The following is a 14,483-nucleotide window of genomic DNA, read 5'->3' on the forward strand; positions in this document are numbered from 1 at the left end:
GGTCAACATGATGAAACCCGATCTCTACTAAAACATACAAAAAATTAGCCGGGCATAGTGGCGTGCACTGGTAGTCCCAGCTATTCAGGAGGCTGAGGCAGGGGCATCGCTTGAGTTAAGGAGGTGGAGATTGCAGTGAACCGAGACTGCGCGCCACTGCACTCTGGCCTGGGCGACAGAGCAAGACTTCATCTCAAACAAACAAAAAACAAGAAGGGAATACTACTAAGAGAATATTGATAGATAATTTTTTTTTTTTAATTTTTTTTTGAGACGGAGTGTCGCTCTGTCTCCCAGGCTGGAGTGCAGTGGCCGGATCTCAGCTCACTGCAAGCTCCGCCTCCTGAGTTTACGCCATTCTCCTGCCTCAGCCTCCCGAGTAGCCGGGACTACAGGCGCCCACCACCTAGCCCAGCTAGTTTTTTGTATTTTTTTAGTAGAGACGGGGTGTCACTGTGTTAGCCAGGATGGTCTTGATCTCCTGACCTCGTGATCCGCCCGTCTCGGCCTCCCAAAAGTGCTGGGATTACAGGCTTGAGCCACCGCGCCCGGCCTATAGATAATATTTTATTTAAATATGTGGCAACAATTCGAGATAAAACTGATGTTTCCCCTCTTCATAGGCCGAGTGATAGCGACTTTCACATGTTCGGGAGAAAAGGAAGTAAATTTGGCTGTTCAAAATGCAAAAGCTGCTTTTAAAATATGGAGTAAAAAATCTGGCATGGAGCGTTGCCGAATCCTTTTGGAGGCTGCCAGGATAATAAGGGTATGTTTCAATTTATTCCCTTCCAGAAAACTCAGCCATTGCTCTGAGGGTTCTTTGTGCTGTTTGCAGTTTGACTTTGATGCAACATTAGGCCATAACGTGATGTTTTTGTTTTTTGTTTTGTTTTGTTTTGTTTTTTTGAGACGGAGTCTCGCTCTGTCGCTCAGGCTGGAGTGCAGTGGCCGGATCTCAGTTTACTGCAAGCTCCGCCTCCCGGGTTCACGCCATTCTCCTGCCTCAGCCTCCCGAGTAGCTGGGACTACAGGCGCCCGCCACCCCGCCCAGCTAGTTTTTTGTATTTTTTTAGTAGAGACGGGGTGTCACCATGTTAGCCAGGATGATCTCGATCTCCTGACCTCGTGATCCGCCCGTCTCGGCCTCCCAAAGTGCTGGGATTACAGGCTTGGCCACCGCGCCCGGCCCATAACGTTTTTATAAAATGGAAAAACATTTCCACATGCTCACCTTAGTATATAAAACAAGTTTTTGTTCAATGCTTCCCATCTGGATCTTGGCTCTTGGACATCTCCTTTGGCAGGTTTTCATGTTTGTAAAGCTTTGTGTTGAATTGTAATGCACTCTTTATAGCTCATCTTCCTTTTCTTTTTTCTTTTTTCTTATTATTTTTTGAGACGGAGTCTTGCTCTGTCGCCCAGGCTGGAGTGCAGTGGAGTGATCTCAGCTCACTGCAACCTTCGCCTCCCGGGCTCAAGCAGTTCTCCTGCCTCAGCCTCCCAAGTAGCTGGGACTACAGGTAGGTGCCACCACGCCCGGCTAATTTTTGTATTTTTAGTAGAGATGGATTTCACCATGTTGGCCAGGCTGGTCTTGAACTCCTGACCTCAAGTGATCCATCCATGTTGGCCTCACAAAGTTCTGGGATTACAGGCGTGAGCCACCATGCCCAGCCTTCCTTTTCTTTTTAAACCATGTTGTTTACTTATTTCTTTTTTATTCTTTGTTTTGATGACTCTCAAGTCTACCTTTCTTTTTCAGATTTGTTTTCAGATAGGGTTTTAAGTATTGTTACTTTAATTGGGAAGATTTGTAGATGTTCTCTTTGAAAAAAGAAAGTTAAACTTTTTTTTTTTAACATCATAAATACATACAGTTTTTGTCAACTAAAAAATAATTGTAAAAACAAGTATTAAATGCTCATCTCAAAATATAAAAAGCCTGCAATGCAAAGGGTTTCTGTGGTGTAGTAGTTACTATGCTGGCCTAACACATAGAAGGTCCTCTATTTGAAACCCAGTGGAAACAAAAGGTTTCTTTTGTCTCCCAGAATCTGACCAGGCCTCTTCTTCCTGGGAGTCCAGAGCTGCAAGGAACAAGTGATAATCCTGCTTCTTTTTTTTTCTTTTCTTTTTTTTTAATACTTTAAGTTCTAGGGTACATGTACACAATGTGCAGGTTTGATAAATAGGTATACAGGTACCATGTTGGTTTGCTACACCCATCATCTCATCATTTACATTAGGTATTTCTCCTAATGCTATCCCTCCTCCAGCCCCCCACACCCCAGCAGGCCCCAGCGTATGATGTTCCCCACCCTGTGTCCAAGTGATCTTATTGTTCAATTCCCACCTATGAATGAGAACAGGCAGTGTTTGGTTTTTTGTCCTTGTGATAGTTTGCTCAGAATGATGGTTTCCAGCTTCATCCATGTCCCTGCAAAGGACATGAACTCATCCTTCTTTATGGCTGCATAGTATTCCATGCTGTATATGTGCCACATTTGCTTAATCCAGTCTATCATTGATGGACATTTAGGTTGGTTCCAAGTCTTTGCTATTGTGAATAGTGCCTCAATAAACATACGTGTGCCTGTCGTTTTTTATTTAAGTTCTAAAGGACATGTGTGCAACATGCAGGTTTGTTACATATGTATACATGTGCCATGTTTGTGTGCTGCACCCATTAACTCATCATTTTTATTAAGTATTTTTCCTATTGCTATCCCTCCCCCATCCCCAAACCCCACAACAGGCCCCAGTGTGTGATGTTCCACACCCTGTGTCCGTGTGTTCTCACTTTTCAATTCCCACCTATGGATGAGAACATACAGTGTTTGGTTTTCTGTCCTTGTGATAGTTTGCTCAGAATGATGGTTTCCAGTTTCATCAGTGTCCCTACAAAGGACATGAACTCATCCATTTTTATGACTGCATAGTATTCCATGGTGTTTATGTGCCACATTTTGTTAATCTAGTCTGTCACTGATGGACATTTGGGTTGGTTCCAAGTCTTTGCTATTGTGAATAGTGCCACAGTAAACATACGTGTGCATGTGTCTTTATAGTAGCGTGATTTATAATCCTTTGGGTATATACCCAGTAATGGGATCGCTGGGTCAAATGGTATTTCTAGTTCTAGATCTTTAAAGAATTGCCACACTGTTTTCCACAATGGTTGAACTAGTTTACAATCCCACCAACAGTGTAGAAGTATTCCTATTTCTCCACATCCTCTCTAGCACCTGTTGTTTCCTGACTTTTTAATGATTGCCATTTTAACTGGTGTGAGATGGTATCTCATTGTGGTTTTGATTTGCATTTCTCTGATGGCGAGTGATGATGAGTATTTTTTCATGTGTCTGTTGGCTGCATAAATGTCTTCTTTTGAGAAGTGTCTGTTCATATCCTTTGCCCACTTTTCAATGGGGTTGTTTGATTTTTTCTTGTAAATTTGTTTAAGTTCTTTGTAGATTCTGGATATTAACCCTTTGTCAGATGGGTAGATTGCAAAAATTTTCTCCCATTCTGTAGGTTGCCTGTTCACTGTTCACTCTGATGGTAGTTTCCTTTGCTGTGCAGAAGCTCTTTAGTTTAATTAGATCCCTTTTGTCTATTTTGGCTTTTGTTGCCATTGCTTTTGGTGTTTTTGTCGTGAAGTCCTTGCCCATGCCTATGTCCTGAATAGTATTGCCTAGGTTTTCTTCTAGGGTTTTTATGGTTTTAGGTCTAACATTTAAGTCTTTAATCCATCTTGAATTAATTTTTGTATAAGGTGTAAGGAAGGGATCCAGTTTCAGCTTTCTACATATGGCTAGCCAGTTTTCCCAGCACCATTTATTAAATAGGGAATCCTTTCCCCATTTCTTGTTTTTGTCAGGTTTGTCAAAGATCAGATGGTTGTAGTTGTGTGGTATTATTTCTGAGGCCTCTGTTCTGTTCCATTGATCTGTATCTCTGTTTTGGTACCAGTGCCATGCTGTTTTGGTTAGTGTAGCTTTTTAGTATATTTTGAAGTCAGGTAGTGTGATGCCTCCAGCTTTGTTCTTTTTGCTTAGGATTGTCTTGGCAATGCAGGCTCTTTTATGGTTCCATATGAACTTTAAAGTAGTTTTTTCCAATTCTATGAAGAAAATCATTGGTAGCTTGATGGGGATGGCATTGAATCTATAAATTACCTTGGGCAGTATGGCTGTTTTCACGATATAGATTCTTCCTATCCATGAACATGGAATGTTCTTCCATTTGTTTTTGTTTTTTTTTTTGAGACGGAGTCTTGCTCTGTGCCCCGGGCTGGAGTGCAGTGGCGCGATCTCGGCTCACTGCAAGCTCCGCCCCCCCGGGTTCACGCCATTCTCCTGCCTCAGCCTCCCAAGTAGCTGGGACTACAGGCGCCCGCCACCTCGCCTGGCTAATTTTCTTGTATTTTTAGTAGAGACGGGGTTTCACCGTGTTAGCCAGGATGGTCTCGATCTCCTGACCTCGTGATCCGCCCGTCTCGGCCTCCCAAAGTGCTGGGATTACAGGCTTGAGCCACCGCGCCCGGCCTGTTCTTCCATTTGTTTGTGTGCTCTTTTATTTCGTTGAGCAGTAGTGTGTAGTTCTCCTTGAAGAGGTCCTTCACATCCCTTGTAAGTTGGATTCCTAGGTATTTTATTCTCTTTGTAGCAATTGTGAATGGGAGTTTACTCATGATTTGGCTCTCTGTCTGTTATTGGTGTATAAGAATGCTTGTGATTTTTGCACATTGATTTTGTATACTGAGACTTTGCTGAAGTTGCTTATCAGCTTAAGGAGATTCTGGGCTGAGACAATGGGGTTTTCTAAATATGCGATCATGTCATCTGCAAACAGGGACAATTTGACTTCCTCTTAATTGAATACCCATTAGTTTTTTCTCCTGCCTGATTGCCCTGGCCACAACTTCCAACACTATGTTGAATAGGAGTGGTGAGAGAGGGCATCCCTGTCTTGTGCCAGTTTTCAAAGGGAATGCTTCCAGTTTTTGCCCATTCAGTATGATATTGGCTGTGGGTTTGTCATAAATAGCTCTTATTATTTTGAGATACGTTCCATCAATACCTAGTTTATTGAGAGTTTTTATGATGAAGCACTGTTGAATTTTGTCGAAGGCCTTTTCTGCATCTGTTGAGATAATCATGTGGTTTTTGTCTTTGGTTCTGTTTATATGATGGATTACGTTTATTGATATGTGTATGTTGAACCAGTCTTGCATCCCAGAGATGAAGCCAACTTGATCGTAGTGGATAAGCTTTCTGATGTGCTGCTGGATTCGGTTTGCCAGTATTTTATTGAGGATTTTTGCATTGATGTTCATCAGGGATATTGGTCTAAAAATCTCTTTTTTTTTTTGTTATGTCTCTGCCAGGCTTTGGTATCAGGATGATGCTGGCCTCATAAAATGAGTTAGGGGGGATTCCCTCTTTTTCTAATGATTGGAATAGTTTCAGAAGGAATAGTACCAGCTCATCTCTGTACCTCTGGTAGAATTTGGCTGTGAATCTATCTGGTCCTGGACTTTTTTGGTTGGTAGGCTATTAATTATTGCTTCAATTTTAGAGTCTGTTATTGGTCTATTCAGGGATTCAACTTCTTCCTGGTTTAGTCTTGGGAGAGTGTACGTGTCCAGGAATTTATCCATTTCTTCTAGATTTTCTAGTTTATTTGCATAGAGGTGTTTATAGTATTCTCTGATGGTAGTTTGTATTTCTGTGAGATTGGTGGTGATATCCCCTTTATCATTTTTTATTGCTTCTATTTGATTCTTCTCTCTTTTATTCTTTATTAGTCTTGCTGGTAGTCTATCAATTTTGTTGATCTTTTCAAAAAACCAGCTCCTGGATTCATTGATTTTTTTGAAGGGTTTTTTTTGTGTCTCTATCTCCTTCAGTTCTGCTCTGATCTTAGTTATTTCTTGCCTTCTGCTAGCTTTTGAATGTGTTTGTTCTTGCTTCTCTAGTTCTTTTAATTGTGATGTTAGGGTGTCGATTTTAGATCTTTCCTGCTTTCTCTTGTGGGCATTTAGTGCTATAAGTTTCCCTCTACACACTGCTTTCAATGTGTCCCAGAGTTTCTGGTGTGTTGTGACTTTGTTTTCGTTGGTTTCAAAGAACATCTTTATTTCTGCCTTCATTTCGTTATTTATCCAGTAGTCATTCAGGAGCAGGTGGTTCAGTTTCCATGTCGTTGTGTGGTTTTGAGTGAGTTTCTTAATCCTGAGTTCTAATTTGATTGCACTGTGGTCTGAGAGACAGTTCATTACAATTTCTGTTCTTTTATATTTGCTGAAGAGTGCTTTACTTCCAACTATGTGGTCAGTTTTGGAGTAAGTGCAATGTAGTGCTGAGAAGAATGTATATTCTGTTGATTCGGGGTGGAGAGTTCTATAGATGTCTATTAGGTCCACTTGATGCAGAGCTGAGTTCAAGTCCTGAATATCCTTGTTAACATTCAGTCTCGTTGATCTAATGTTGACAGTGGGGTGTTAAAGTCTCCCATTATTATTGTGTGGGAGTCTAGGTCTCTTTGTAAGTTTCTAAGGACTTGCTTTATGAATCTGGGTGCTTCTGTATTGGGTGCATATACATTTAGGATAGTTAGCTCTTCTTGTTGCATTGATCCCTTTACCATTATGTAATGGCCTTCTTTGTTTTGATCTTTGTTGGTTTTTTTTTTTTTTTTTTTTTTGAGGCGGAGTCTCGCTCTGTCGCCCAGGCTGGAGTGCGGTGGCCAGATCTCGGCTCACTGCAAGCTCCGCCTCCCGGATTTACGCCATTCTCCTGCCTCAGCCTCCTGAGTAGCTGGGACTACAGGCGCCCGCCACCTCGCCCGGCTAGTTTTTTGTATTTTTTAGTAGAGACGGGGTTTCACTGTGTTAGCCAGGATGGTCTCGATCTCCTGACCTCGTGATCCGCCCATCTCAGCCTCCCAAAGTGCTGGGATTACAGGCTTGAGCCACCGCGCCCGGCCTGATCTTTGTTGGTTTAAAGTCTGTTTTATCAGAGACTAGGATTGCAACCCCTGATTTTTTTGTTGTTGTTGTTTTCCATTTGCTTGGTAGTTCTTCCTCCATCCCTTTATTTTGAGGCTATGTGTGTCTCTGCACATGAGATGGGTCTCCTGAATATAGCACACTGAGAGGTCTTGACTCTTTATCCAGTTTGCCAGTCTGTGTCTTTTAATTGGGGCATTTAACCTATTTACATTTAAGATTAATATTGTTATGTGTGAATGTGATCCTGTATGATGTTAGCTGGTTATTTTGCTCGTTAGTTGATGCGGTTTCTTCCTAGCATCGATGGTCTTTACCATTTGGCATGTTTTTGCAGTGACTGGTACCGGTTGTTCCTTTCCATGTTTAGTGCTTACTTCAGGAGCTCTTGTAAGGTAGGCCTGGTGGTGACAAAATCTCTCAGCATTTGCTTGTCTGTAAACAATTTTATTTATCCTTCAGTTAAGAAGCTTAGTTTGACTGGATATGAAATTGTGGATGAAAATTCTTTTTTTTTAAGAATGTTGAATATTGGCCCCCACTCTCTTCTGGCTTGTAGAGTTTCTGCTGAGAGATCCACTGTTAGTCTGATGGGTTTCCCTTTGTGGGTAGCCCAACCTTTCTCTCTGGCTGCCCTTAACATTTTTTCCTTCATTTCAACCTTGGTGAATCTGAAAATTATGTGTCTTGGGGTTGCTCTTCTCAAGGAGTATCTTTGTGGTGTTCTCTGTAATTCCTGAATTAGAATGTTGGCCTGCCATGCTAGGTTGGAGAAGTTCTCCTGGATAATATCCTGAAGAGTGTTTTCTGACTTGGTTCCGTTCTCCCCATAACTTTCAGGTACACCAATCAAACGCAGATTTGGTCTTTTCACATAGTCCCGTATTTCTTGGAGGCTTTGTTCGTTTCTTTTTACTCTTTTTTTCTCTAAACTTCTCTTCTTGCTTCATTTCATTCATTTGCTCTTCAGTCACTGATACCCTTTCTTCCAGTTGGTCGAATCGGCTACTGAAGCTCGTGCATGCATCACATAGTTCTCATGCCATGATTTTGAGCTCCATCAGGTCATTTAAGGTCTTCTCTACACTGTTGATTATAGTGAGCCATTTGTCTAATCTTTTTTCAAGGTTTTTAGCTTCTTTGCAATGGGTTCGAACATCCTTCTTTAGCTCAGAGAAATTTATTACTAATCTTCTGAAGCCTACTTCTGTCACTTGTCAAAGTCATTCTCTGTCCAGCTTTGTTCTGTTGCTGGCGAGGAGCTGCAATCCTTTGGAGAAGAGGCACTTGGATTTTTAGAATTTTCAGCTTTTCTGTTCTTGTTTTTCCCCATCTTTGTGGTTTTACCTACCTTTGGTTTTTGATGATGGTGACTTACAGATCGGGTTTTGGTGTGGATGTCCTTTTTGTTGATGTTGATGCTATTCCTTTCTGTTTGTTTGTTTTCCTTCTAATAGTTGGGACCCTCAGCTGCAGGTCTGTTTGGAGTTTGCTGGAGGTCCACTCCAGACCCTGTTTAACTGGGTATCACCAGTGGAGGCTGCAGAACAGCAAATACTGCAGAACAGCAAATGTTGCTTCCTGATCCTTCCTCTGGAAGCTTTGTCCCAGAAGGGCACCCGCCTATACAAGGTGTCAGTCGGCCCCTACTGGGAGGTGTCTCCCAGTTTGGCTACTTGGGGGCCAGGGACCCACTTGAGGAGGCAGTCTGTCCGTTCTCAGTCTCAGACTCCATGCTGGGAGAACCACTACTCTCTTCGAAGCTGTCAGACAGGGACTTTTAAGTCTGCAGAAGTTTATGCTGCCTTTTGTTCAGGTATGCCCTGCCCCCAGAGGTGCAGTCTGCAGAGGCAGGCAGGCCTCCTTGAGCTGCGGTGGGCTCCACCCAGTTCCAGTTTCCCAGATGCTTTGTTTACCTAGTCAAGCCTCAGCAATGGCAGACGCCCCTCCCCCAGCTTCACCGCCACCTCGCAGTTCCATCTTGGACTGCTGTGCTAGCAATGAGCAAGGCTCCGTGGGCATGGGACCCACCAAGCCAGGTGTCTGGTATAATCTCTTGGTGTGCTGTTTGCTAAGACTGTTGGAAAAGCGCAGTATTAGGGCAGGAGTGTTCTGATTTTCCAGGTACCATCTGTCACAGCTTCCCTTGGCTAGGAAAGGGAATTCCCGGACCCCTTGTGCTTCCTGGATGAGGCGATGCCCTGCCCTGCTTTGGCTACCCTCCGTGGGCTGCACCCACTGTCCAACCGGTCCCAATGAGATGAACCTGATACCTCAGTTGGAAATGCAGAAATCACCCGTCTTCTGCATCGATCCTGCTGGGAGCTGCAGTTTGGAGCTGTTCGTATTCGGCCATCTTGGTTCTGGACCCCGATAGTTAAAACTTTTTATAGTCTTAAAGATCAGAAGTACCAGATGCTCATTATGGAAAGAAAACTCAGAAGAAAATGCATCAAAATAAGAATCATGGATATCTGAGTGGTTGGTCTGTGGTGAGTTTTCATTGTAAGTATGTTAAGTCAGAAACTGTGAAGGGTCTGAGAGTTCCCCTACTTTCAAGAGTATGTGTGTATATGTGTATATATTACATACATATACATATAAAACACATATAATACATGTATACATAATTATAAACATATAAGTTATGTTATACACATAATTGTATATAATTTATATAATATGTATAATCTATTTGTAAATTATACAATTATGTATAATATGTGTATATTATATACATATATATATTCTGGCAAGAGACATGAGGCTTTTTGGATCACAGAAAAGGATAGTTTATTACAGCAAAATGCAGCAGCCATAGCAATACCTTAGCACTAGTTTCTTTTTTCTTCTTTCTTTCTGTTTTTTTTTTTTTTTGATGGAGTCTTACTCTGTCACCCAGGCTGGAGTGCAATGGCACAATCTTGGCTTACTGCAACCTCTGCCTCCTGGGTTCAAGCAATTCTCTTGCCTCAGACTCCTGAATAGCTGGGATTATAGGCACATGCCACCATACTCGGCTATTTTTTGTATTTTTAGTAGAGACAGGGTTTCCCCATGTTGGCCAGGCACATCTCGAACTCCTGACCTTAGGTGATCCTCCCACCTTGGCCTTCCAAAGTGCTGAGATTACAGGCATGGAGCCACTGTGCCCAACCTAGTTTTGTTTTCAAAGCCAGTCACCATGGTGGGAGAGGGGATGGGATGAGAACCAGGTGAGATCCCTGTGCATGCAGGAAGTTACACCAAAGGAGAAGAACTAAACTTCTGAGATTCATTTAAATAGAGGCTACTGGCACATCTGCCCGTCCTCTTCTCTGGGGAGAGAGTGAGAAAGATTGAGATTACTTATTAAGCAAATCTCTAGGGTTGAGAGGGAGGGTATCGCTAAGTTTATTATCCTGGAGTATAAGCAGATGTTTCCAGGAACAGGAAGTAAAGAGGTTTACAATTCCAAAATTCTCCAGATTTCTCTATCTTTAGGGAGATACTGTCTCTGCCTTTCAAGGCCTTTGCTATTTAATCAACTTGTCAGTGTCCTTCGCTCGGAAAGCCCTGACCATGAAGAAATATCGAAATATTCATATAGAATTTTCTTCCAATGAAGTATTTTCCCGTTATTAAAAATTTATTTTTAATTCAATAAACCAAAGATAACTCAAAGCAGATAATTTATTATTTTCATTTGTCCATTTTTTTTTTTCCTGTGAATGAGCAGTATTGTAGGACTGTTAAGAATTGGCTCCTTTATTGTTAAGAAATGACTTTTATTGATCCTGGGTAATATCTAATAATATTTTTTGCTCTGAAATCTGTTGTCTGTTACTAATTTTCATTTCTTTTTACTTTACCCTCCCCTTTGCATTTCCTTTGATACCTGTGTGGTGTTTTATTAATCAAAAACATACCTTTCTTTAAAGCTCTTGTCTGATGATCATGCTCTGGACCTGCCTTCACCCCAGTTTGTTCCATAACTGAATAGATGCCACTCTGTGACTACACCTACAATCATATTAGCCCTCAGTTTTCTTTTAAGTGATTTTTCTAGTTAATCAAGATCTGCAGTTCTTTGCTCTTTTCTTTTTTGACAGGGTCTCGCTCTGTCACCCAGGCTGGAGTGCAGTGGCACAATCATGGCTCACTGCAGCCTCAACTTCCTGGGCTCAGGGGATCCTCTTGCCTCAGCCTCCTGTAGGTGCGCACCACCATACCTGGCAAATTTTCGTTTCTATTTTTTGTAGAGATAGAGTTACGCCATGTTTCCCAGGCTGGAATTTTTTAAAAAGTATTGCTGTAAACAATTATTTTTAAAGATATTTTAAGAATAAGGTAAAATATTTTACATTTGTCCACATACTTACCATTTCTGATGCTCATCAGTCCTTTTTGTAGACCCAGGTATCTGTCTGCTATCATTTTTTCTTCTGCTAGAAGGAATTTCTTCAGCATTTCTTTTCTGTTTTGCTTTGTTTTTTCAGACAAGGTCTCGCTCTGTCTCATCAGCTGAAGCACAGTGGTGGAATCATAGCTCACTGTAGCCTTGACCATCTGGGCTCAAACGATCCTCCCACCTCAGCTTCCTGAGGAGCTGGGACTACGGACACATGTCACCACACTTGGCTAATTTTTATATTTTTTGTAAAGAGTGGGTTTATTCATGTTGCCCAGGATGGTCTTGATCTCCTGGGCACAAGTCATCCTCCTGCCTCAGCTTCCCAAAATGCTGGGACTAAAGGTGTGCGCCACTGTGCCCAGCCTAGAATTTCTTTCTTTCTCTCTCTCTTTTTTTTTCTTTTGAGACGGAGTCTCTGTCTGTCACCCAGGCTGGAGTGCAGTGGCATGATCTCGGCTCGTTGCAACCTCCGTTTCCCGGGTTCAAGTGATTCTCCTGTCTCAGCCTCCCGAGTAGCTGGGATTACAGATGCGTGCCACCATGCCCGGCTAATTTTTGTATTTTTAGTAGAGACGGGGTTTCACCATGTTGCCTAGGCTGGTCTCGAACTGCTGACCTCCAGTGATCTGCCCACCTCAGCTTCCCAAAGTGCTGGGATTACAGGTGTGAGCCACTGCGCCCCGCCACCCTAGCATTTCTTATAGTACAGGTCTGTTGGTACTCTTTCAGATTCTGTATGTCTAAAAAAGTCTTTTTTTGGCATTAATTTTTGAATGAATTGTAGGTATATAGTTTTTTTCTTTCAGTACTTTAAAGATGTTGCTCCACTGTCTTCTCATTTGTATTGTTTCAGATGAGAAATTTACTGTCATTTTTATTTTTGTATCTTTGTAATGTACTCCCCCTACCCCTGGCTGTTTTAACATTCTTCTCCTTATCACTGGTTTTAAGCAATTTGATTATGATGTCTTTTGGTGCAATTTTCTTCTTATGTATTTTCCCTGAGGTTTATTGATCTTCTTGGATCTGTAAATTTGTTTCATTTGGAAAAAAAATTTGGCCATCATTTCTTTAGATTTTTTTTTTTCCTGCCCCCTCTTCCATCTCTTCTCCTTCAGGGCCTCCAATTACAAATATATTGTGCAGCCTGAAGCTATCCCACGTCACTGATGCTCAGTTCATTTTCCAGTTTTTGGGTGTGTTTATGGGTTTTTTCCTCCTTCTGAGCCTTCCCTCCCACCCCCTGTGTGTGCATGTTTTGTTTTCAGGTAATTTCTATTGTTGTGACTCAAGTTCATTGGTCTTGTATAGTGTTTTATCTGCTGTTAATCTCATCCAGTGTATTTTTCATCTGTAGATTGATTTAAGTCTTTTATATATGTGTTCTATGGCTCTCCTTAACATGCTTATGTTTTTCTGTGCCTTCTTGAACATACGGAGTATAGCTATCATAACTTAATGTTCTTGTCTACTAGTTCTGTTGTGTTATTTCTGAATGTGTTTTTATTGGTTAGTTTCGCTTCCTGGTTAAATGTTGCGGTTTTCTGCTTTTTGCACGCCTGGTAGTTTTTGATCACTAGACATATGATTTCTAGTGAATCACTAGTGCATATTATATTGCTGGGTGCTAGATAGTCTTGTACTTTAAAAAATATTCTTGAGCTTTGTTCTGGGGCACAGTGAAGTTACTTGGAATCAGTTTGATCCTTGGAAGGCTTGCTTTTAGATCAGCAAATTTTGCCCTGTTATTCAATACCCTTCTGACTGCTTAATTCTGTAATCTGGGTGTTAAGGAGGTTTTCTCACTGTGGCTGGTCAGAACATGAACTATACCTGGCCCTGTGGGGCTTTTTTTTTTTAACCTTTTTTTTTTAACCTTTTCTTCTTGGGTAGTTCCTTTCCCAGTCTTGGGTAGTTTTCTCACACTGGTACTCAAAGGGGAATCTGCAGATTTCTGGAGTTCTCTATCTGTGCAGCTCTTTTCCCTTCCATACTCAGCCTTGAAGAACTGTAGTCACTCAATGTTCCCTAAACTCCCAACCTGTCTTCTTAACTCCTGTGTCTGCTGGGCGCCACTTACCTTCCTCCTCCCTGCTCTGTGGCCTGAAAACTCTCTAGGCAGAAGGCTGCAGCAATTGTAGGGCTCATCTCATTGGTTCCCTCCTCCAGGGACCACTGCCTTCAGTTGCCTAATGTCTGATGTCTGAAAATGGTTCATGTATTTTATGTGATGTTTTTAGTTGTTTAAGGTGGGAGAGTGAATCTGGTCCCTGTTACTCCATTTTGGCTGGAAGCTCATTGATTCCTAGTGGAAATGAACATTTTTTTCCATATCTTCTCATTTTTACTTTGGATCCTTTGGTACTTTTACCAGATTGTACAGATCTTGTCTGTGAGACCCAGTCATTTTTCAGTTGGAGACCCCTTGTGAAGTAGCTATCATTTGGATTAAAAGGAGAAGGAGAATGTTACTTAAAATGATGACAAAACTATCTAAATAGAGAAGAGAGTGTGTGTGTAGGTTATCTGCTTGCCTCAAGTCCAGGCCCAGGTTGATTTGTCTTGTACAGCGCCACCAGAGTGTTCCTCCTACAGACGCACATTTGATCATGGTGCATCCCTGGGTAAAACTGGACATGGTCCCCCTCCTTAACATGGCCCTCAGGCCCTGTTTCTTCAGCCTTGTCTTTTCTCTTCACACACTGTAAGACCCAGCTCTCCTGCACTACTGGTCCTTCTTCCTTTACCAGGTGTATACTCTCACACCTCATGCTTTTGCAGTACTGTGACGCTGAGTTTGGTGCTGTTCCTTTGTTTTTCTTGTGTCTTGTGCTTACATGTTTAGCATTTAGCGGACTGTACTATAATTTATCTCTCCTTTCCTCCAGTTTTTTCCTTCTGAGCAAGGTGATTTTTGTACATAATTGTATTATCAAAAACATCTTAGGATGTATATAGCTATTTTACCTATTTGAGAAATGAGAAAATGCTCAGAAAGGTTAAATAGCTTGTCTTAGGTCATATAACTAGTAAATATAAGAGCTAGTCTGTTGGGCTTTAAAGCTAGACATTAAG

At 41.7% G+C, this 14,483-nt stretch overlaps 1 protein-coding gene across 2 annotated transcripts in view; it reads left to right on the top strand.

Moving 5' to 3' along the window:
- The window catches only part of ALDH9A1 (aldehyde dehydrogenase 9 family member A1), a 41,099-nt gene that overhangs the window by 2,942 nt on the left and 23,674 nt on the right, over positions 1-14,483 (top strand). Inside the window, exon 2 of one of the 2 annotated variants that reach the window (XM_031658994.1) lies at positions 624-769. In XM_031658994.1, coding sequence (XP_031514854.1) covers positions 624-769 — 146 coding nt within the window. Of the gene's footprint in view, positions 1-623; positions 770-9,447; positions 9,508-14,483 lie in introns of those variants that run through there. The other variant, XM_031658995.1, reaches the window with a different exon arrangement.

Source organism: Papio anubis, chromosome 1, assembly GCF_008728515.1.
Source record: "Papio anubis isolate 15944 chromosome 1, Panubis1.0, whole genome shotgun sequence".
NCBI lineage: Eukaryota > Metazoa > Chordata > Mammalia > Primates > Cercopithecidae > Papio > Papio anubis.